At 44.6% G+C, this 22,344-nt stretch overlaps 1 protein-coding gene across 1 annotated transcript in view; it reads right to left on the bottom strand.

The window, feature by feature from the left end:
• Positions 1-22,344, bottom strand: part of TDRD9 (tudor domain containing 9) — a 261,914-nt gene that overhangs the window by 201,903 nt on the left and 37,667 nt on the right. Inside the window, exon 2 of the mRNA XM_068254351.1 lies at positions 20,720-20,811. Within this exon, the coding sequence (XP_068110452.1) occupies positions 20,720-20,811 (92 nt within the window). The remainder of the gene's footprint in view (positions 1-20,719; positions 20,812-22,344) is intronic.

Raw genomic sequence — 22,344 nt, 5'->3', positions numbered from 1 at the left:
ATGTCAGCCTGAGGGTGTCGACACTTTGGGCAGAGAGGTGTGTAGTGTGCTGGAGGTTGTTTGTATTTCAAGTTGAATGCATACTTGGCTCTGTGGATCATCTTGAAATGTAATTCCCGCCATTGTTCACTTGAAAGGTGTTGTCTGTAAAGTATGTTGCCTTCTGCGATCTTTATAGCTATATTCTCATCTCAGGTGTCTTTTTTCCAGGCTACAAACTGACCCAGTGTTTTTGTTCTGGAGGTGATGCGAAGGAGATTGTTTTGTATAGTTGACAGAGGGAGCCGTGATGTTCCAGGTGCCAGAAAAGAGTCAAATTCATTTATGGACATTTCTTTGGATAGGTCTTTTAGGGTGGTCGTTGTATATGATTTTACTTGCACATAGAACAGGTAGTGATGCCTTGGCAGTTGGTATTCATTTCTGAGCTCTTGAAATGTTTTCCATGCGTTATTTCGCATATTAAATAGTTGACCCAATTTCGTTAAGCCCTTGTCCTCCCAACTTCCAAAACCCTCATGTGACATGCTTGCCCCCAAAAGGGCATACATTTAGAAATTTGTGTAGAGAGACCGAATATCTTACGGACTTCTTTCCATGTTGCCCATGTGTCTCGTAAGATACCGCTAATTTTGAATTTGGGGGGTAGTGAACCATATTTTGTATGTAACAGTGAAGAGAGCCGCCAAGGATCAGCTAAAGATTGTTCTAGGAGACCGTTGGAAAACTGGTGGGTATTACAAATCCAGTCACGTATGTGACGAAAGAGGCATGCCAAATTATATAATCTAATGTTAGGGAGCCTTAAGCCGGCTTGCTCTCTTGGTAATTTTAGTTTATGTAGAGCAATTCAGGATTTTTTGCCTAGCCAAAGGAAATTAGAAATGGCTTTTTCCATGTCTTTTAAATCTTTATGTCTTAGAAGCAACGGTATTGTTTGTAGGGGGTATAGCAATTTTCCAAAGGTCTCCAACCGAACTAATGCTACTCTGCCCATTAAATTGATAGGGAGATGTTCCCAGCCTTTTAATTGGTGCTTAAGTTTTATAAACAGAGGAGTATAATTTAGGGCATAGGTCATACTCGGGTCTCGTGATACCCAAATACCAAGGTATTTGACCTTAGTTGCTATGGTTATTCCCGTGTTTTTGATATGGGGAGAGATGATAGCTCGGGGAGACAGCATCATAAGTTCACTCTTGGTCATATTTACTTTGAAGCCACTGAGGTTGCCGATTTCCTGTAGTAGCTGGAACACTAATTGGAGTTGTGAATGTGGATTGGCCATGAATATCAGGATGTCATCTGCAAACATAGTTTGAGTGACTGTGGTGGATCCTATGGATATACCCTGTATTCTGTTTTCTAGTATTTTGGCCAAGGGTTCTATAGCTAGGTTAAATAATAAGGGTAAGAGCGGGCATCCCTGTCTAGTGCCTTTTTCTAGTGGGAAGCGAGGAGATAGAAAGCCAGGGGTGTAAATTTGGGCTGTCGAGGAAGATTGAAGGGCTGAAACTAGCTGTAAGAAAGGGCCAGAGAATTTCATTTGTTGAAGGACTGAGTATAGCCAACCCCAATTTACATTGTCAAACGCCTTTTCAGCGTCTAGTAATAGTATGGCGTAGTTTTGACTGGTTTTGGGGTATAATTTGGCGTAATCTAGCACTGTCAGTACCTTTCTAATATTGGCCACTGCAGATCTACCTTTAATGAAGCCAGAATGATGGGGACCCACTAGAGCAGGGATTATCTGGGCAAGTCTGTCTGCCATAATTTTTGTCAGAATTTTGAGGTCTTGGTTCATAAGGGAGATTGGTCTGTAGGATTCCGGAGCCAGGGGGTCCTTGCCTGGTTTGGGTAAAACTTTTATGTATGCATTGTTACTGGCTTGAGGAAGTTGGCCTGATTGAAGTATGTCATTTAGCATTAGTGTTAGACTAGGAGCTATGTCAGATTTTAAAATTTTGTAATAGTCGGCACTCATTCCATCAGGGCCCGGTGCTTTTCCATTATTTAGGGCTGTAATTGTGGAAATTATTTCCTCTTGTGTTATGGAGGAGTTTAGTGATAAGAGGTGTTCTTCCGTCAGGGTGGGAAGGTTGGCTTCATGTAGTATAAGGTCCATCTTCTTTTTTTCAGGGTTGGTTATTATTTCTTTATATAAGTCTACATAAAATTTGTGGAAGCGATCGTTTATTGTCCGCGGTTCGTATATGATATTACCCTTGGTGTCTTTTAGTGTTGGTATATTTGTGTGATCTCTGGGCTCTTTGACCAAGTTGCTTAGTAATTTTCCCATTTTGTTTCCGAATTTGTGAAACTGCAAGTTTCTCTAGGATAACAATAAATTTTTTTTTTCTTTGAACCATTTGTCCACTTCTGCTTTAGCTTTGATCCATGTCATTTTGTTGTCATGTGTGGGATTTAATTGGTGCTGTCTCCCCGCTTCCCTTACTCTTGTGGCTGCTTCCGTGCATTGGGTTAATATTTGCTTTTTCTTTTTGGTGTGCTACGTGTGATATGATCTTTCCCCTCAATACTGGCTTAGATGCCTCCCAGAATAAGGTATGGTTCTGCACATGATTATTATTATTATTATTATTAGATTTACATAGCGCCAACATATTACGCAGCGCTGTACAATAAATAAGGTTACAGACAATGATAACAGGGGTGACAGAACAATACAGGTAATAGACAATAGATACAACAATACAGGTAATAGCAAAACGATACACAACACAATGCAGACAGTAGTACAATGCCAGATCATAAACTGGAGTGGTAGTGGTAACATGTTCCAAATTCTGGGTAAAGTGCACACAGTCAAAGTATGATACACAAGGGGAGAGGGCCCTGCCAAAGGCTTACAATCTAGAGGGAGGGGTTGGTGACACAAAAGGAGGGGGTGCAGCAAGAAGTTATTGGCAGAAAGGATTAGGGCAGTGTTGAGTTGATGTAGGCCTCCTTGATGATTGGAGTTGTCTTGCGTGTATTCCCCCCACCACTGTTTTAACAAAGCACGAAATTCTTCATCTTCTTAGAGGTGCGTGGGAAAGCGCCAAAGGATGTAATTTCCCTTAGGAAGCGAGTCCAGGATCTCAATAATCACTGGTGCGTGGTCTGATATCATGTCCCCTATTTCAGTTTTTCCTACCCTATTGATGAGTGAGTGAGATATTAATATGTAATCTATGCGAGACCACGTCATGTGCCGGGGAGTAAAACGTATACGGTTTATCATAAGGATCTTGAGAACGCCATGAGTCCATCATGTGCAGATCATCCATAAACTGGTTTAGCTGTAATGCTTTTTTTTGTAAATTTGGATGGCCTGTGATGTTTTTGTTCTGTCTTCCCCAATGTCTGAGATCGCGTTGAAGTCTCCCCCCAATATGACCTTGTTTGCTAGCGATTTGGTAATCTTTAGAGAAAGATTTTGCAGGAATTGGTTGTTGTCATTGGGTGCATATATATTATGGATATCGTATTCGTCTAATACCTGTTTGAATCGAGTTCTGATACATCTCCCCTCTGTGTCTGTTTCAAAATCAATTTTTTTTGCTAATTTCTTGTGAATTAAAGTGATGACCCCTGCTTTCCTTTGTTTTGCAGGAGAGCATATGACTAGGCCCACCAAGCATTTTTTGAGAAATTTGGCTTGATCTGATCCCAGATGTGTTTCTTGTAGTAGTGCTACATCTGCTCGCCATCTTTTAAGCTGTCTGAGAACTTGCGATCGTTTTTCAGGTGATCGTAGCCCCTTGACATTCCATGTAATTACGCCAAGTGACATGGCAGTATGGTAAATGATATCAGAACTCGATGGGTGATATAGGTTATCTTATCAGAAGGATGGCTTGGACAGTAGAGAATTTCCCCCCCTAACCCTTTCCCGCGAAGAATATCGTAGAAATAACATTTAACATTATAAATCAGAACAAGGTACATGAATATAAAGCAAGATAAGATTGTGACAATATTATTACTCATGAACCCCGGGAACAAAAATGTTAACATTTCAAAAGACCTCACTTCTTCCCTGTATTGCTGAGAACATCTTTTTTCTTTTTTAACTGCCAACATGACAGCCAGTCATTGCCTGGCCGATAGTTGTACAAAAGTAAGTGTATAATTTCTCATTACATTTACGTACTGTATAGTAAGTTTCAGTCAGTTTGGGCAAGGTCTTCGGCTCCCTCTGTGATTGCTGGGAAATAGTTAGCGGATTTTGGGAGATGCTGTAGGAGGAACTGTTTTGCCTCCTCTGCTGTTTTGAAGATATGCTGTTCTCCAGATTGATCTGTGATTCTTAGGATTGCTGGGTATTGTAAGGCAAAGCACCATTTCCGTTCTATACATTGTGTGCAGGCTTTATTAAATTTTTGGTGCTGTTTAGAGACTTCGATCGAAAAATCGTTAAATAATCGTTGCATCTTGATAGGATAATGGCTGTTGGAGCTGTTTGTAGGTGCGCATGATTGTTTCTTTTTCGGCGTAATCAAGATACTTGACCATAACAACTCGAGGGGAATTCTTTTTTTTGTTGTTTTTTGGGGGTCCCACTATGAGCTCTCTCCACCTTGCATGGATTAGGTAGGTTGAGTAGCTGTGGGATTATAGTAGAGCAAAGGTGGGAAAGTGTAGATGCAGCATGAGATTCGGGGAGGCCTACAATTCTGATGTTGCTGCGTCTGGACCAGTTTTCCAGGTCTTGTATCTTTTCCTGCATTGCAGAATTCTCCTCCTCTAACTTATTTATTTTAGTTTGTGACTAAGTTTTCGTCTTCTAGGTTAGAGATGCGCTGCTCTGCCTGCTTGATACGTGAAGTGTGAATACTAATGTCCTTTTGCAGTTTTTTTTATAGACTGCGTCACAGCGTCTTGTATCATTGCCTGTAGCTCTGGGGCTAGCTTTCTAACTATTGCTGTGGCTAGTTTGTCCATGTTGTAATCTGCCCCCTCATTTGCAGCTTCGATGTCGCTGTTAGCGTCGCTGTTCCACTCACATCTTTGCTGGGATCCTTTTGACCAGGTTGGAGAGGCCGATCCTCCTTCCCCTCGGCTGTCCTCAGCAGCGGCCATCTTGGGATCCTCCTGGCGCTCCCCTTTCTTGCTATCGGATCGGAGTAGGTAGCGATCCATCTTCTTCCGCCTGCTCCTTTGATTCCGCGGTGTAGCCTCCACTATGCCCGACAACTGTTGCTGGTTTGCGGGCGCTGTAGCAATAAGCTGTGGCTTGCAGGGCTGACTGTCTCGGCGGAGCTCTGCTTTCAACCTCCGCTCATACAGGTGCCGGAAACCGGAAGTCTGGTCCTCAGCTTTTTAAATACGTAAGCCATGAGGGTATATTACAGTTATTTTTGCAAATAAGGGTTTGCAATTATTGTTTGGTTACAAAAAAAACAAAAGAAAAACGAAAAACACAATATAGAACAACATATACCTTTATTTCAAGCCAATAAGGGCGATCCCCTCTTATAGGCATTAGCCTATGAGAGGGGATCGCGATCAGAGCCTCTCCAGGGGACAGCTGAGTGAGACACGGCTGTCCCCAGTACATCGCTGCAGTAGATCACAGCGCTGTTCAATGTAAATAGACGGCGGTTTTGCCATCTAACAGTCCCCTAGCGGCAAGCACTGCTGGTAGACTGATGACGGAGCAGAGCTCCATCACTCAAGCGGGGATCCCCTGTAAAACCCCGCCACAGGACTTGTCACCTTTCGGCGTTAGGCAGTCCTGGGGCTGCCACCTTCCCTACACCTATCGGCATTAGGCAGTCAGGAAGAGGTTAAATGTTGATATAACCAGGATAAATAGCGCTGCGTAATATGTTGGCGCTTTATAAATACAATAAATAAATAGGCAAATAAAATGTGTGGGTTTTATGTACAGTAGCATGGTTTGTTTATTTATTTTAAAACTACAGTAGAGGGAAATGGAAAAAGTATTTTTTCATTTTTTTTTTCCATTTTAATGCCCTTGAATAGGGAATAAAAGAATTTTATTTTAAAAATGGGAGGAGCACTGAAATGAAACAACTTGTGGGCTGAAGTTGACAATCATAGATTTTATCAACTCAACTATGAACTTCTCAAATATTTTGATTCAGTGGCTAAAATTTAAATTATTAACTTAACCACTTGAGGACCGTGGGCTTTACACCCCTTAAGGACCAGCCACTTTTTTTCCATTCAGACCACTGCAGCTTTCACGGTTTATTGCTCGCTCATACAACCTACCACCTAAATGAATTTTGGCTCCTCTTCTTGTCACTAATAAAGCTTTCTTTTGGTGCTATTTAATTGCTCCTGCGATTTTTACTTTTTATTATATTCATCAAAAAAGACATGAATTTTGGCAAAAAAATGTTTTTTTTTACTTTCTGTGCTGACATTTTTCAATTACAGTAAAATTTCTGTATACATGCAGCGCGAAAAATGTGGACAAACATGTTTTTGATTTAAAAAAACCCATTCAGTGTATATTTATTGGTTTGGGTAAAAGTTATAGCGTTTACAAACTATGGTGCAAAAAGTGAATTTTCCCATTTTCAAGCATCTATGACTTTTCTGACCCCCTGCCATGACATCCCAAAGTATTCACTGAGAGGCATAGTGAGTTCATAGAAAATATTATTTTTTGTCACAAGTAAGCGGAAAATGACACTTTGTGACAAAAAAAAAAGTTTCCATTTCTTCTAACTTGCGACAAAAAAAAAATTAAATCTGCCACGGACTCACCATTAGTGTTGGGCCGAACAGTTCGCCTGGCGAACCTCTCTGGGCCTCTTACTACTTCCGGGTCGCAATGACCCGGAGTAGTACGCCTGCACTGCCCGGCGGAGCGCGTCCTAGATCGCGCTCCTGTTGCCGGGCACTCTGCGCATGAGCGTGACGTCACTCATGACGTCACGCACATGCGCAGAGAGTGCCCGGCAACGGGAGCGCGATCTAGGACGCGCTCCGCCGGGCAGCGCAGGCGTACTACTCCGGGTCATTGCGACCCGGAAGTAGTAATAGGCCCATGGATTTAGAGATGTTCGCCGGCGAACGGTTCGGGAACCGTTCGCCACATCTCTACTCATCATGCCCCTCTCTGAATATCTTGAAGTGTCTACTTTCTAAAATGGGGTCATTTGTAGGGTGTGTTTACTGTCCTGACATTTTGGGGGGTGCTAAATTGTAAGCACCCCTGTAAAGCCTAAAGGTGCTCATTGGACTTTGGACCCCTTAGCGCACTTAGGCTGCAAAAAAGTGCCACACATGTGGTATTGCCGTACTCAGTAGAAGTAGTATAATGTGTTTTGGGGTGTATTTTTACACATACCCATGCTGGGTGGGAGAAATATCTCTGTAAATGACAATTTGTTAATTTTTTTTTTACACACAATTGTCCATTTACAGAGTTATTTCTCCCACCCAGCATGGGTATGTGTAAAAATACACCCCAAAACACATTGTACTACTTCTCCCGAGTACGGCGATACCACATGTGTGGCACTTTTTTGCACCCTAACTGCGCTAAAGGGCCCAAAGTCCAATGAGTACCTTTAGGATTTCACAGGTCATTTTGCGGAATTTGATTTCCAGACTACTCCTCACGGTTTAGGGCCCCTAAAATGCCAGGACAGTATAGGAACCCCACAAGACCCCATTTTAGAAAGAAGACACCCCAAGGTATTATGGTGAGTTCATAGAAGATTTTATTTTTTGTCACAAGTTAGCGGAACATGACACTGTGAAAAAAACAATTAAAATCAATTTCCGCTAACTTGTGACAAAAAAATAAAATCTATGAACGCACCATACTCCTAACTGAATACCTTGGGGTGTCTTCTTTCTAAAATGGGGTCATTTGTGGGGTTCCTATACTGCCCTGGCATTTTAGGGGCCCTAAATCGTGAGGAGTAGTCTGGAAATCAAATTCCGCAAAATGACCTGTGAAATCCTAAAGGTACTCATTGGACTTTGGGCCCTTTAGCACAGTAAGGGTGCAAAAAAGTGCCACACATGTGGTATCGCCGTACTCGGGAGAAGTAGTACAATGTGTTTTGGGGTGTATTTTTACACATACCCATGCTGGGTGGGAGAAATAACTCTGTAAATGGACAATTGTGTGTAAAAAAATCAAAAAAGATTGTCATTTACAGAGGTATTTCTCCCACCCAGCATAGGTATGTGTAAAAATACACCCCAAAACACATTATACTACTTCTCCCGAGTACGGCGATACCACATGTGTAGCACTTTTTTACACCCCAAGTACGCTAAGGGGCCCAAAGTCCAATGAGTCCCTTTAGGCTTTACAGGGGTGCTCAAAATTTAGCACCCCGCCCACTTGCCAGGACAGTTAAACCCCACAAATGACCCCATTTTGGAAAGAATACACAACAAGGTATTCCATGAGGGTAATGGTGAGGTCATTGAAAATTTTATTTTTTGTCACAAGTAAACGGAAAATGACACTTTGTTAAAAAAATAAAAAAAAAATTCTGCTAACTTGTGACAAAAACTAAAATCTTATGAACTCACGGTGCACCTCACATAATACTTTAGGGTGTCCTCTTTCCAAAATGGGGTCATTTGTGAAGTCTGTCCTGGCATTTTAGGGTCTTTGCAATCATTACATGTATGGCCAGTATTAGGAGTTTCTGCTATACTCCTTATATTGGGTATACGGGTAATGCACTCTGGGCTGAAAGGAAAAATGAACGGCAAACATACCTTGCTCCCCATCAATGGCAGATCTTCCTCCACATCAATGGCAGTGATAACCTCAGGAGAGAGACACCCCGTGCCACCCTGCACTCAGGGTGAGCCACCAACTTATGTGAACTTTAGTATACAGCATTATGCCTGTAGGATACAGCAATATGCCTGCCAATAGAGATGACTCTGTGTGGCATTAAAGCATCATAGGCCCAAAGTAAATCACATATAAACCGGGGGTGTCCACACTCAAGGGAAATTCAAACATGCCGTCTTATATCGCCAACCCAGGACAGATCAGCAATATCGAGCATGGAAACCGATCCTTCTTCCAACTTTTATGCTTACCCGTTTGGTTTTCAAGCTTACCTCTCCTCTCCCTGCAACAATGTGCGAAAGACCACTGAGTGTGTGCCTACTCCTGTATCTGGAGTTCCCTAGGTTCTAATAGTGTACCTGCTCGTGGTACCTCTCCAAACACTGCCCTACGCATAGGCCAGGCTGGTCAGGACAGCGGGGACAATAATAAACGGTGTCAGTCCTTGTTCCAGCCCTGCTGCAGACACGGCAACGTTTTCTTCGGATGCGTTGACCTGGGGCACACGGAAGCTGATAGGCGTAATGCCTTCCATGCAGTCGGCTAGTTGCATGGGGGGGGCCTGGCACCTCCTGGATACAGGATGTCCAGAATGATCTGTTCCTGAAATTGGAGGAAAGATCTAGTTCTCCCAGCCTTACTGTAGAGAACAAAGCTGTTATAAACTGCCAATTGAATCAGATAAAAAGACACTTTCTTATACCAGCGTCTTGTTTTCCGGGTAATTAAATAGGGCGCTAACCTCTGGTCATTGAAGTCCACCCCTCCCATGTTGACATTATATTCGTGGACGACAAGGGGCTTTTCAATGACCTTAGTTGCCCGTTGAATTTGGACTGTCGCGTCTGTGTGAATGGTGGACAGAAAGTAAACGTCCCTCTTGTCCCTCCATTTCACCGCGAGCAGGTCTTCAGTACGCAAGGCGGCCCCCGTTCAAGTCTGGTGGTAACAAGCCGTTGGGGGAAGCCCTGGCGACTAGGCCGCGCAGTGCCACAGCATCGGATTCCTTCTAACTTTAAGTGCTGAAAGAGGGCCACACTTGTGTAATAATTGTCCACAAAAAGATGGTACCCCTTCTGGAACAAGGGTGACACCAAGTCCCATACAACCTTTCCACTGCTCCCCAGGTAGTCAGGGCATCCGACCGGCTCCAATTTTGAGTCTTTTCCCTCATAAACCCTAAAACGACATGTATAGCCTGTGGCCCTTTCACAGAGCTTATACAGTTTCACCCCATACCGGGCGCGCTTGCTTGGGATGTACTGTTTGATGCCAAGGCGCCCGGTAAAGCGTAAGAGGGACTTGTCTACGCAGATGTGCTGTTCAGGGATATAAGCATCTGCAAATGTTGATGACAGGTGGTCTATGAGGGGCCGAATTTTGTGGAGCCGGTCATAAGCAGGGTGGCCCTTTTCATGACAGGTTTCGTCGTCGTTGAAGTGCAGGAAGCGCAGGATGGACTCAAATCGTGTCCTGGACATGGCAGCAGGGTACAAGGGAACATGATGTACTGGGTTCGTAGACCAATACGACCGCAATACATTCTGTTTCATTAGTCCCAAGTGAAGGATAAGGGCCAAAAAGATTTTAATGTCGGAAACTTGGACTGGTTTCCACCGGAAAGGCTGGGCATAGATGCTCTCCGGGTGCTCGGTGATGAATTGTGTGGCTTTACGGTTGGTCTCAACCACAATTAAGTCCAAGAGAACCTGGGTGATGAACAGCTGCAAAAAGTCTAGAACTGTTCCTAGATGAGCTGTCGCCACCTGGACTCCAGACTGGGCGGTGAAAGGGGGCACTACGGGTGCGGCGGAATCAGGGGATTGCCAATCTGGATGTGCCTGCACCTCTGGGAGTCTATGGGTTCTACAGGCCCGTCTTCTTCTTGGTGGCTGCGACGGGGGTACTACTGCACTTGCCACCGTACCAGTTTCAACTTCCATGCTGGTGCTCACCACTTCACCAGGGTCTACAGAAGTACTGGTACCAAGTCCAGGAGATGCTGCGCTGCTGGTGCCTGCCTCACCAAGAAAACTATCATCAGCGCTAGCACCACCCTGCTGCCCTTGAGGCGGATCCTGCGCCACCTGCGGTCTAACGACATGGGGTCTGGTGCGCCTGGCTCTAGCCGGGACCAAAGCCTCGTCATCACTTTCGGTCAAGGAACCACTGGTTTCCACAGGTTCAAATTCGGACCCGGATGATTAGACGGATGATTCTTCCCAAAAGAACTCATCCGACTGGTCCATATACCTGTATACCTCGTCATCGGAAAGCCCCCTTCTTGCCATTGTGGACTGCTAAATTTATGGGGTTTTCCTCCGAGACTACCCAGAAAAAGAGAGCACCTACCTAGCAAAAAGGGAGTATTTGAGAGGTATTGGGGTTGGTGGGACGTGGGGTCTCAGAGGCAATCAAACAATCACGGGACAATCAAATACAATTACAGCACAATCGACTCCAATCACAGCACAAGCAAATCTGATGCACTCGGAAGGTGGTGGTTGGGTGTGGTGGGGGGGAGGGTGGGGTTGGGTGTGGTGGGGGGGAGGGTGGGGTTGGGTGTGGCGGGAAGTGGGGTCTCAGGCAATCAAACAATCATGGGGCAATCGAAGCCGATCACAGGACAATCAAATACAATTACAGCACAATCGAATCCAATCACAGCACAATCAAATCTGATGCACTCGGAAGGTGATGGGGGGGGGGGGGGGTTGGGTGTGGCGGGAAGTGTGGTCTCAGGCAATCAAACAATCACGGGACAATCAAATACAATTCCAGCACAATCGAATCCAATCACAGCACAATCAAATCTGATGCACTCGGAAGGTGATGGGTGGTGGGGGTTGTTGGGAAGTAGGGTCTCAGAGGCAATCAAACAATCACGGGACAATCGAAGCAGATCACGGGACAATCAAATACAATCGCAGCACAATCGAATACAAGCGCAGCACAATCGATACAATCACAGCACAGTCAAATACAATGCACTTGGACGGTGATTAGGGGGGGGGGGGGTCTGAGGGCGATTTGAGGGGGTGGGGGGTTGATCAGGAGCCCGCACGGGGCAGACTGAGTCTTGATCTGATGAGAGGCAGACACAGGGGGTTACTGATCAAAGATCAGTTAGTGATTGCTGGGGAGGACAGATGTAAACAAAGAGCAGGGGATGTAATCAGAAGGGGGGTATGAGGGCAATCGAGGGCCTGGGCAGGTGATCGGTTACCCCCGCGGGGCAGTTAGGGTCTGCTCTGATGGGTGGGGGTGCTGAGGGGTGATGGACAGGTGATAGACAGGTGATAGACAGGTGATCAGAGGGGGATCAGGGGGTAAGGTAGCTGTATACAGTTGTATACAGTATACAGGGGGGTAGTCTGGGATGGGGTGTGGGGGTGATCTAAAGGTAGGGGGGGGGGGGATCAGGGGTGACTAGGAGGCAGTTAGGGAGCTAACGCAGGGGATAGCGTCGCTAGTTAGTGATAGGTGGGGGGGGGATTTTAAAGGGGTGCAAGGGTGCTGGGCAGGGGTTTGCTGGGGTGATCAGGGGGGTATGAGGCCTGGGGTGGGAGATCAGGGGGGCTAGGTAAAAAAAAAACCAATGTGCTGTATAACTTACAATATGCTTCCGCCTCGCTGGTGGTCTCTGCAACAATGAGACCACGAGGCGAGGAGGAAGCACGTATAAGGTACTTTGTTTACCTAACAAAGTGCCTTATACTCCCTAATTGGCTGTATGCGCGGATTCCTCCGCTCGCCGGCGCTGCTAAGTGGCCGGCGAGTGGAGACAAAATGCCGGAGTATCGATCCCGGGCGGAGGATCGCGCCACGGATGACGCGATCGCTCCGCCCATGCCCTTACAAGGACCACCACCTCTGTGGGTGAGCTGGTCCTTGCGGGCTCCACTTCCCGGCCGCCCCTGTGCGTTAGGCGGTCGGGAAGTGGTTAAAGAGACTAACAACATTTTCAGCCTTATTTCTTCTATCCTATAAGTTCCAATACCTGTTCTAATGTGGTCTGGCTTACTGCAGCCTTTTCTAGTTGCACTGTCTCTGTAATATATCTAAACATCTTTTCTTTGTCAAGCCTTGTCGAGCCAGAGAGGAATGCACTGTCTCTGCTGTGATAGGGAGAAGTTATGCACGCCCCTCCATGCCCCATGCAGGCTGTGTGTGTGTGCTTTGTTTATTAGTCACAGACAGCTCTCTGCTCTCAATTTCAGCTTGTCTGAGGGGGAAGGGAGCTTCCCATGCTGAGAAACTGAGAATCCCTGTCTGGAGTTCACTATGTAATAAAAACGTGTAGTATACTGTAACATGATAATTATATATATATATATATATATATATATATATATATATATATATATATATATATCCATGTTTTTTGTTTGTAAACACTGCCTAAAACTGGCGATTGAAATCCAGGAAACCAGCAGGGAGCAGCGGAAATGGCAAGGAGGGATCCAGGAGATCACAGTGACTCGATTTTATTGTACAGATTCTCTTTAAAATATAGTTGTGTTCTGGAATCAGAAAAACCGTGGGGTAGAAAACAGATTTTTCCTGCAGAACTTGTACTAGGCCTCGAGAAAGAAGATTTGAAATTTCTTGCACCTTAACCTGTTGAGTGCAAAAGGCCAGGGCTGTGGAGTTGGTCCAAAAATCCACCGACTCCGACTCCTCAGTTTAGGATCCCACCGACTCAGACTCCGACTCCTCTAATTTGCATATTACAATTTTGTTGATTAAAAGTATGTAACATGAAATTCGTCTCTTAACTGCCAACGCTTAGGAATTTTACAAGACAACTGAAGTGAGAAGGATATGTAGACTACTATATTTATTCCCTTTAGACTAAAACTAGTCCTTGGTAAGAGTACTTGTAAAAGGTACAAACCGGAACAAAGAACATCTATCAGGCCCTAGGCAATGTAAGTGTGGGTACATGTAAGAATGACGTGCAGGTACTCTGCAGGGGAATGAGGAGATTGTAAACAGACAACACCTCTGTGTTCAATGTGCACAGCATTCTCAGTGGATTCCCTGTAGCTCTGTGGGGAGTGCATATGTAGAGTATAGTACTACTGTGTAACAAAGTAAACCTGAGACAGATGAAATTAAAGTTTTATACATACCTGGGGCTTCCTCCAGCTGCCTTCAGGATAATCAGTCCCTCGTTGTCCTCCTCCACCACCTGGATCTTCTGCTATGAGTCCAGGTACTTGAGCCAGTCAGGCGTAGTGCGCATGCACACACTCCGCCGCCAGGAGCATACTACACCTGTGCAGCACTATTGCGCAGGTGCAGAATGCTCCTGGCTGTGGGAGCGGCATGCGGCCGGACAGCGCTGACTGGCTGAATTACCAGGACTCATAGCAGAAGATCCGGGTGGTGGAGGACAGCGAGGCACTGATTAGCCTGAAGGGGGCTGGAGGAAGCCCCAGGTATGTATAAAACTTTACTTTTCATCCGTCTCAGTTACCCTTTAATTTGTAGTCACCAAACCAAATTTTAATAACACATCAAATTATTTGATTTCATCAGCAAAGGGAGTGCATAAATTTGCATAAATCAGCATCAATGCAGAATTATTTCCATCTCGTTGACCATCTCTATTAGTGACAGAGCTACATATCAGGCTTTATTCTTACAGCATAGATGTTATTTAGTATATATAAGAGATTCCTGTGTACACATCATATATACAGTCACAATCAGATATGTATATCTGACCTTAAAAATACGGGGACTGCTTTATTGAAGCAGCACAAGTAACTAATTTTGATTGGTTTGTTTTATTTTTGTGGACTAAGCATAGCTATTACTGTATATATACATTTTTTTTAATGACTATTATCTGAGAAATAGAACATTTTATCATATTTTCTATTTTAATTACAGTTTCAAATTCATTAGGAGTCGGAGTCGGTGCATTTTTTCCCGACTCCGACTCCAGGCACCCAAAATTGCCCGACTCCACGACTCCGACTCCACAGCCCTGCAAAAGGCTTGGTAGTTCAGAATCTTGATGATGGGAGAAGAGTAATATAGATCGCAGTTAATTCACATATGTTATTGTGTTTAGAGCCCGTGTTTTATTCAGTCTTTGGTTCCCTAACAAATGTATAACTTGGACTGGAAAACTACTGACTTCTTTCGCACTTCTGGGCTTTCCACCTGTTTCATTGAGAAGTATCTTCAAGTTTCCCTTTCTGATGGGAACAAAAAAAAATTGTTTTTTACATGTCTTCCTCTCCTCCCAGCTTCTTCAGTGACCAGAAATGTGAGCTGTTAGGCCGAGTCACTTGCAGAACATAAGGCAGGAGGAACCCAGGAAAAAGCTGTCTCTAGCTTCTTTGCTTCTGGATCACAAGCTTTGACAAACATACACTTTATATATGGGAATACGGTATATGCTGAAGGAATTTTTACTGCGCCTGGAGCCCAGCTGTAAAGGAGTTCTGTATATCTGTCTTGCTACATGCCATGATAAATTTCATCAAGAGTCGTCATCTCTGAGTCTCTTCTGAGAGAAGTTTTTCCAAACGAAACCAGTGGTTTCTTATTTTCAGGCTTCCTAACATTACAAATAATGCTAATGTTCCTAGATTCATTTTTGCATTTTCTCCTTTATGGTTTTCAGGTCTCTAACTTTCTATTAAACAAAAGGAGAATATGACACCTAACATACAGGTGAAACTTGAACAATTAAAATATTGTGGCAAAAGTCTTTTTTTTTTTCAGCAATTCAACTAAAAAGGTGAAACTAGAATATGAAATAAGTTCATTACATACAAAGTGAGATATTTCAAGCCTTTGTTATAATGATTGATGACTGTGGCTTGCAGCTTATTAGAACCCCAAAATTAAAATCTCAGACCATTAGAATAGTGTGAAAATGTTCAATATTCTCAGCTCAAAGTATCAAGACTCTAATCAGCTAATTAACCCAAAACACTTGCAAAGGGTTCCTATTTCATATAATAGTTTCGCCTTTTAAGAGGAATTACTGAAATAAATGGACTTTTGCACGATATTCAAATTTTTCCAGTTTCGCCCGTATCTGCCCATCAAAGTAAATAAGCCAGTTGAATAAACATAAACCAGGCCTTTCCGCGACTAGAGGTGCCCCACTTTCCCCAGAATGGCAGGCCTTTTCCCCTCCCCCAGAACGAGTATCTACCTCCCTGTATTTACACAAATATAAACAAATACAAACACTTGGTTCTGTTTCTATTTTTAGAGCACACTAACTCTGTATCTCCATCTCGTGGCCAAAAAGTAAAACCACATCCAAATACCCTATTATACACCTTCCCATAGAAAAATGAAATACATTTTCATTATTTTTAAAAAACCCTTCGAGGTGAAATGGTTTAATATGCTTTTGAGAATTCCAAAATCAGAAGCAAACGTGATTTTTGGGGAGAGGGAGGTAGTAAAGTTAGGCCCGGTTCACATCTGCGTTTTTTTGCGGACCTTAACTACTTAAGTACCAGCGGTCTCTGCCGTCCTTTAAGGACCAGAGACCGCTGGGTATAGAAACGGCAGAATTCCGACGAATCACCGCATATACCCTCCACAACCGCCATCACCACCGCACGCTGGGATCCTCAGGATATCCACTCTGCCATCTCTATGATACCAGTCATGTGAGCCGCTTTCATTGGCTCCTGACCGTGTCTATCAATGTAAGCCTATGGGAGTTTCTTACATTGATAGGCATGGCCAGTAGCCAATGAAATCGGCTCTTGACCGGCTCACATGACTCTGCCGTCATAGAGAGAGGCAGAGCAAGTGAGCTGCGACGGGACATGGCAGGGATTCAGAGGTGGGAGCAACGAAAACGAGGGATGAGACGGATGGGTGAGCGAGGGTGAACCGGACCTAAATACATACCTAAGGTCTGTTGAAAAGCCTGCGGTAGAGGCTTCAGTGCTCTTCCGCATCATATGACTACATGACGCGATGTGTACTCACAGCGGAAGAAGAGGAAGGCTCTACCGCTGACTTCAATAGAGCTTTAGGTATGTATTTAACGGCAAATGGAGTGAAAACTGATCTGATCGATGATCAGGTCCATTTTCCCTATGCGTTTGCTAGTGTGCACACAGAGCCATCCGGATCCACTTCCCTTATCAGTTTGGCTCATTTTTGTAATGTGAACCGGGCCTTAGAGTCTTACCTTTGTAGTGGGAAACATCTGGATGGTGCAGAGGCTTCCAGGATCCTCTTCAAGCCCCCCGCTCCTGCACAGGACCCTCTTCTTCATGTGCCTGAGCTCTCAGCCTTGTACAAGCACATCCCAACTGGGTATTTTCCTTTGTACATGGGTGGCTTAATTCTGCAGGGCATGAATGGACCTTTTTGTACATGCCTAGTCCATGCACAGCAGGAACACATCCACAAAAAAACGATTTGACAAGCTCTTTACGATAGTTTTAGAGGGTCCTTGCCCTGGATTTGGGGGCTGTGAAAGGTACTTGAAAGCCTCTGAGTATCCAGAGGCCATTCACTAATGATTTCAGAAACAAATTTTATCTGGGAAGGGGGATAGAGACATAAGACTGCACCAAGTCAAAAATGCAAGGCAGCTAGAGGCCACAAAGTGGCAGTTCTACTGCTGTATAAATCTTAGATTCTTTATCCCCAGTGCCCTACACCCCTGCTGCATACAAAGAAATGTAGTCTCATTGGGAGGAAAAGTCACACCTAAAACTTTCCTGGTCACACTGAGGCATGTCAACTCATAGCACCATAGCTTTGCAGTAACAAACTGCTGTTGTTGCACATGGTTTACTACAGAAGGTGCCAGTAGTCAAATGCATGGTACATCACTGTGCAGTTTGGTGTGCCATTGTCACTCTCTACCCATAGCCAAGCCTCCCTGAGCTTAGGGTTTTTGCCTTACCTGGTGCTGCCTTCGTCTCTAGCCCAACGTGCTCCAGACTGTCTACCCATTATCTGACCTTACTCCGATATGATTTTCTTAATTGATTGTTCTTCCATGCCCTAACCTCAGCCCAAAAATTTTAGTGGTTACTCACTTGCCCGGACCTTGACTTCGGACCCCGACCATGTCTTCTGGCTGCCTGTCCTGACCGCTGATTGCTTCTCTTTTACACCTGCCTTCCACATGCTTTGCTCTAGACCGCAGGTGTCGAACTCCAGGCCTGGAGGGCCAGATCCATGCCAGTGTTTAGGATGGACTGAGAAAGTGAGGAATGTGTTCTACCTGATGGACAACACCTTTCCTGATTCAGACCCTTCAATTAATTTGAGCTGTATCAAAAATGTGTGAGGACCTCGGCCCTCGAATACCCGATTGACATCCCTGCTCTAGACAGTCTTCGACCAAGCCACTGCTACCCATCTTTCGATCCAGTTCCACACTGCAGCATCACCTGTTCTTTCTTGCCACTAGTGGGGCAAATCTTAGGAGTTGTGACCTGGTGCATACTAGGCAGCAAAGTAGTCCGTCATAAGAAACTGATAAAAAGGTCAATCGTTCAAGGTTTGTGTTTATGGTAGCTAAACATTAAAAATCTGCTGTCATGTACCTGAAACAGTCAAAACGTTAAAGTAAACCAGTGACTAATTGGTAGAGGGAAGCCTCTGGAGAAGGCTTCCCATAGCCTCCTCCAGACCGCCATGGAAAAAGCCAGACCCAATCGCCTTTGTGCCACTGTGCGCGCTCAAGCTGCGTATTTAGCCATACTCCGTCGACAAGCCCATATTGATAAAGTTCAAGGGGTCCCAGTGCTGGACTGGTGAGGTGGAGGTGGACAGGGAAGCCTCTTGATTTCCTCTAACAAGGTAAGTATCTAAACTGGGATATTTTCTCCCTGCAGGTACACTTTAAATCTAGATTTTTAAGCTTTAAACCCAAAACAATTTAGTATTAGAACTATAAATACAAATTTGTATTTTATTTTTTTTATTTTTAACTTCAGGTTTGTTAAAAACGCAACATTAAGAGTTTCAGGTTCATTTTCTTATCAAGTGTACCCGAGGTTCATCAAGTGCACCTCAGATGTTAGATACTGCAGTATTCACACTAACCTGGGGCTTCCACCATCCCCATGTGGTACTTCGGCTGAATTACCGTCCTCCTCGGCCGCTCTGTTGTCCCATGGTCACCTCAGATGATTTTGGTAGTCATCCCATTCTGCACACGCATGGGCCAGCTATGCGCTCCAGCGGACGAGAGTGTGACGGGGACATTCATGTGCAGAAGAGTGTGACTGGCTGAACTACCGGAGGTGACTATTGAAAAACAGAACAGCCAGGGAGCCCACAGACCACGCCACAAGTCGCTGGCCACTGTACATGCGCAGCTCCCGAGCAGCGCGCACCCTGATCCCACTCCCACTGCTGGAAGCACTCAACAGCAATTTTAGCATACTGGACATGCACAGAATGCTCCCGGCAGTGGGAGCGCAATCAGGGTGCGCACAACTCGGGCTGTGCATGCGCAGTAGCCAGCAAGGACGACTCCAGAGGGCTGCAAGAAGCTCCAGGTAAGTTAAATCATTTTTTTTTATAGAAGTTGATGCAAGTAAATAGATGCATTTTCTTTTTCTAAGAACAATGTTTAGAGACAAAGGCCTCAAATCATAAGGCATTACCTCATGCGGTAATGCTGAAAACAGCAGACTTTCCCGAGCACTTAGCAATGTGTCAATTCATAAAGGCTGTTACTGCATGAAAAGCTGACATTACCGACCAGGGAGATAAATTACCGACTTGGCTGTAGTTACCTCCAACACATGTCAGTAAATTGTCAGAAAATGTCAATTCATAAAGCCTTCAACAAGCGGTAAGCCTGACTATAGTTACCGACACCTCTGGTGAGGTGTTAACAATGCAAAGTGCAGGGAGCGGAAGTCTGCGTGAGTAATCTGTGCAGAGAGCCATCTGTGCCAGTCATCTGTGCATGCAGAGAAAGTCTGTGAGTCGTCTGTGCCAGTCATCTGTGCATGCAGAGAAAGTCTGTGAGTCGTCTGTGCGAGTCATCTGTGCATGCAGAGAAAGTCTGTGAGTCGTCTGTTCCAGTCATCTGTGCAGGCAGGGAAAGTCTGTGAGTCGTCTGTGCGAGTCATCTTTGCAGGCAGGGAAAGTCTGTGCGAGTCATCTGTGCAGGCAGGGAAAGTCTGTGTGAGTCATCTGTGTGAGTCATCTGTGCAGGGCAAAAGAGCGATATCGCCACACTGCTCTACTCTACCGCTCAAAGGGCTGCGGTAATTTACCGACCTTCAACGGCAGCTGGGAAAACCTTTATGAATTAGCACACAGACCGGGAAAATACTGAGTGCGGTATTTTCCTGACAAATTTTTTTTTATAACACTGCTTTTTAGGAATCGAGGCCAATCTGCTAAAACATTAGAATGTAAGGCCCAGTGCACACCAATAACCTCTAGCAGATCTGCAAAACGCTAGAAGTTTTTGAAGCAGATTTCAAAGCGATTCCTAGGCATGTTTAGAGAGGTTTTCTAAACATGCCTAGCGTTTTTGGAGCGTTTTTGTGTAGCAGATTTCAAATATTGTTACAGTAAAGCTGTTACTGAACAGCTACTGTAACAAAAAACGCCTGATCTGGCGTTTTTCAGAGCGTTGTGCGTTTTTCCTGTACTTAACCTTGAGGCAGAAACACCTCAAAAATCTAAAAAATGCTAAAGCCCCTGAGTTTGCGTTTGGGAAAAAAAACGATCTGCTTTGGTGTGCACAGTCCCATTCACTTTCATTAGCCAAGCGGTTTTCCCCCTGCAAGCGTTTTAAAAAACGCTGCAGAACCGCTCTGGTGTGCACCAGCCCTAAATGACAAAGTAGCTTACCGGGCCACAGTAAAAAAAAAAAAAAACAACAAAAGAAAACACACAACAAAAAACAATCAAAATATAAATATATACCTGGATGATGGCTGCTAGCATTATCAAACATCTGCAGTTCCTCATCTTCCATTTGTCTGAACTCTTCAACATAAGCATTTTCATATGGGACGCTAAAACAAAACAAAACATAGAAAAAGAGACAAATGTCATTAAGAGAAATGTATGCACTGAAAAGGCCACATAGCATAGCACTACTGATACTTGAATCCAAACCAATTCCAGTAACAAGCAGGTCAGTTCCCCCTCTTCATGCACTGATGATTGCAATCTACCACGGAAACAATCTGTCCATTTGATGCACATCAAAGTGTCAGTAAACCACTTGCAGGCATTTTGTTTAATTGTGATTATTGATAAAGAGCAACTGTGACACCATGAATATTCCACATTGCCCTAAACCAAATAATTACTGTGGCCAATGCAATGCCACTTCTGACAAGACTAAATACGGTGACGGGCGGTAAACACATGGCTGAATACCAAGGAATAAAAAAAAAAAGTCTTATGCTGGGAACATGTAGCCATGAGAAGAGTCATATTCAGCATCTCCCAGATTCAACCTGCATGTATAGATCTGATGTCCAGTGTTGGTTACAGCTACCAGCAACACAGTTATAGGGCTTGAGTCACAAAGCGGTGCTAACCTACTTAGCACGCCTAAAGTAGTTTAGGTGTGATAACCTTTGCACTAGTAGGTTAGCACCTGTTTCAGGAATAAAATTTGCGCGCAAAGTTTTACGCACGCAAAGTCCGGTGCGCGCAGAAAGTTGCATAGGGTTTATTTAACTTTATGCGCGCAAAACTTTATGTGCACCAAACTTTGCGCGAGTTTGTTTTTATCACACCTAAACTGAGTTTAGGCATGATAAAGGGTTTTTCACCAGCGTGCTAACAGTTTGCACCGCTTTGTGAATCAAGCCCATAGGATCAGAAAATGACAACTATCTCATACTGAACTCCAGCTTCAGGCATAAACTAAGGGAACCAACCATATCTGCCAGCATTAAAGATGTCACCACCTGTATAAATTTCAGAACGTAAAATCGGGGAGAGGAAATAGCTCTCTATTGCTTTGTCCTGCATCAGGCGCTACAAAGTTAGCAGCAGTGAGATCAATATAATGATGCAGAGTGCTAGAACAGATTTAAAGGACAAGTGTAACAAAGGGGATATGGAGGCTGCCATATTTATTTCCCTTTAACCACTTGAGGACCGCAGTGTGAAACCCCCCTACCGACCAGGCTCTTTGTTGGTGCACTGGGCTGGGCAGGCTTTTCAGCCTCCTGCACAGCCCAGCTATGGAGCTCAGCAATCGAACTCACCTCCTTTTTTTGTCCCTTAGGGGACATGCCGCCGGAGGTGTCCGATCGCTGTGGCTGTTATTTTTTTTTTCTCAGCCTGTATAGGCCGTTTCTCCCTCCCACCACAGAAGCGTGTCCTGTGCATAATGACATGCTTCTGGGTATGGTTGCTGCCGCCTCTAGTCGTTCACCCCCCCCCCCCCCCCCCCCGGTCTCCTGTGCCTCCCTGTAAAAAGCGCCCGGCTAGTAGTCTCCTTGTCGCTAGCCGTCTATTCATCATCTGTATGTCATTCAATGCGCTCTCCCCCGCCTCTGTCCCCACCACCTGTGAGCTTCCTCCAA

Source organism: Hyperolius riggenbachi, chromosome 9 (genome assembly GCF_040937935.1).
Source record: "Hyperolius riggenbachi isolate aHypRig1 chromosome 9, aHypRig1.pri, whole genome shotgun sequence".
NCBI classification, from domain to species: domain Eukaryota; kingdom Metazoa; phylum Chordata; class Amphibia; order Anura; family Hyperoliidae; genus Hyperolius; species Hyperolius riggenbachi.
The sequence above is the reverse complement of the archived record's forward strand: the minus strand, read 5'-3'. Positions and strand labels throughout refer to the sequence as shown.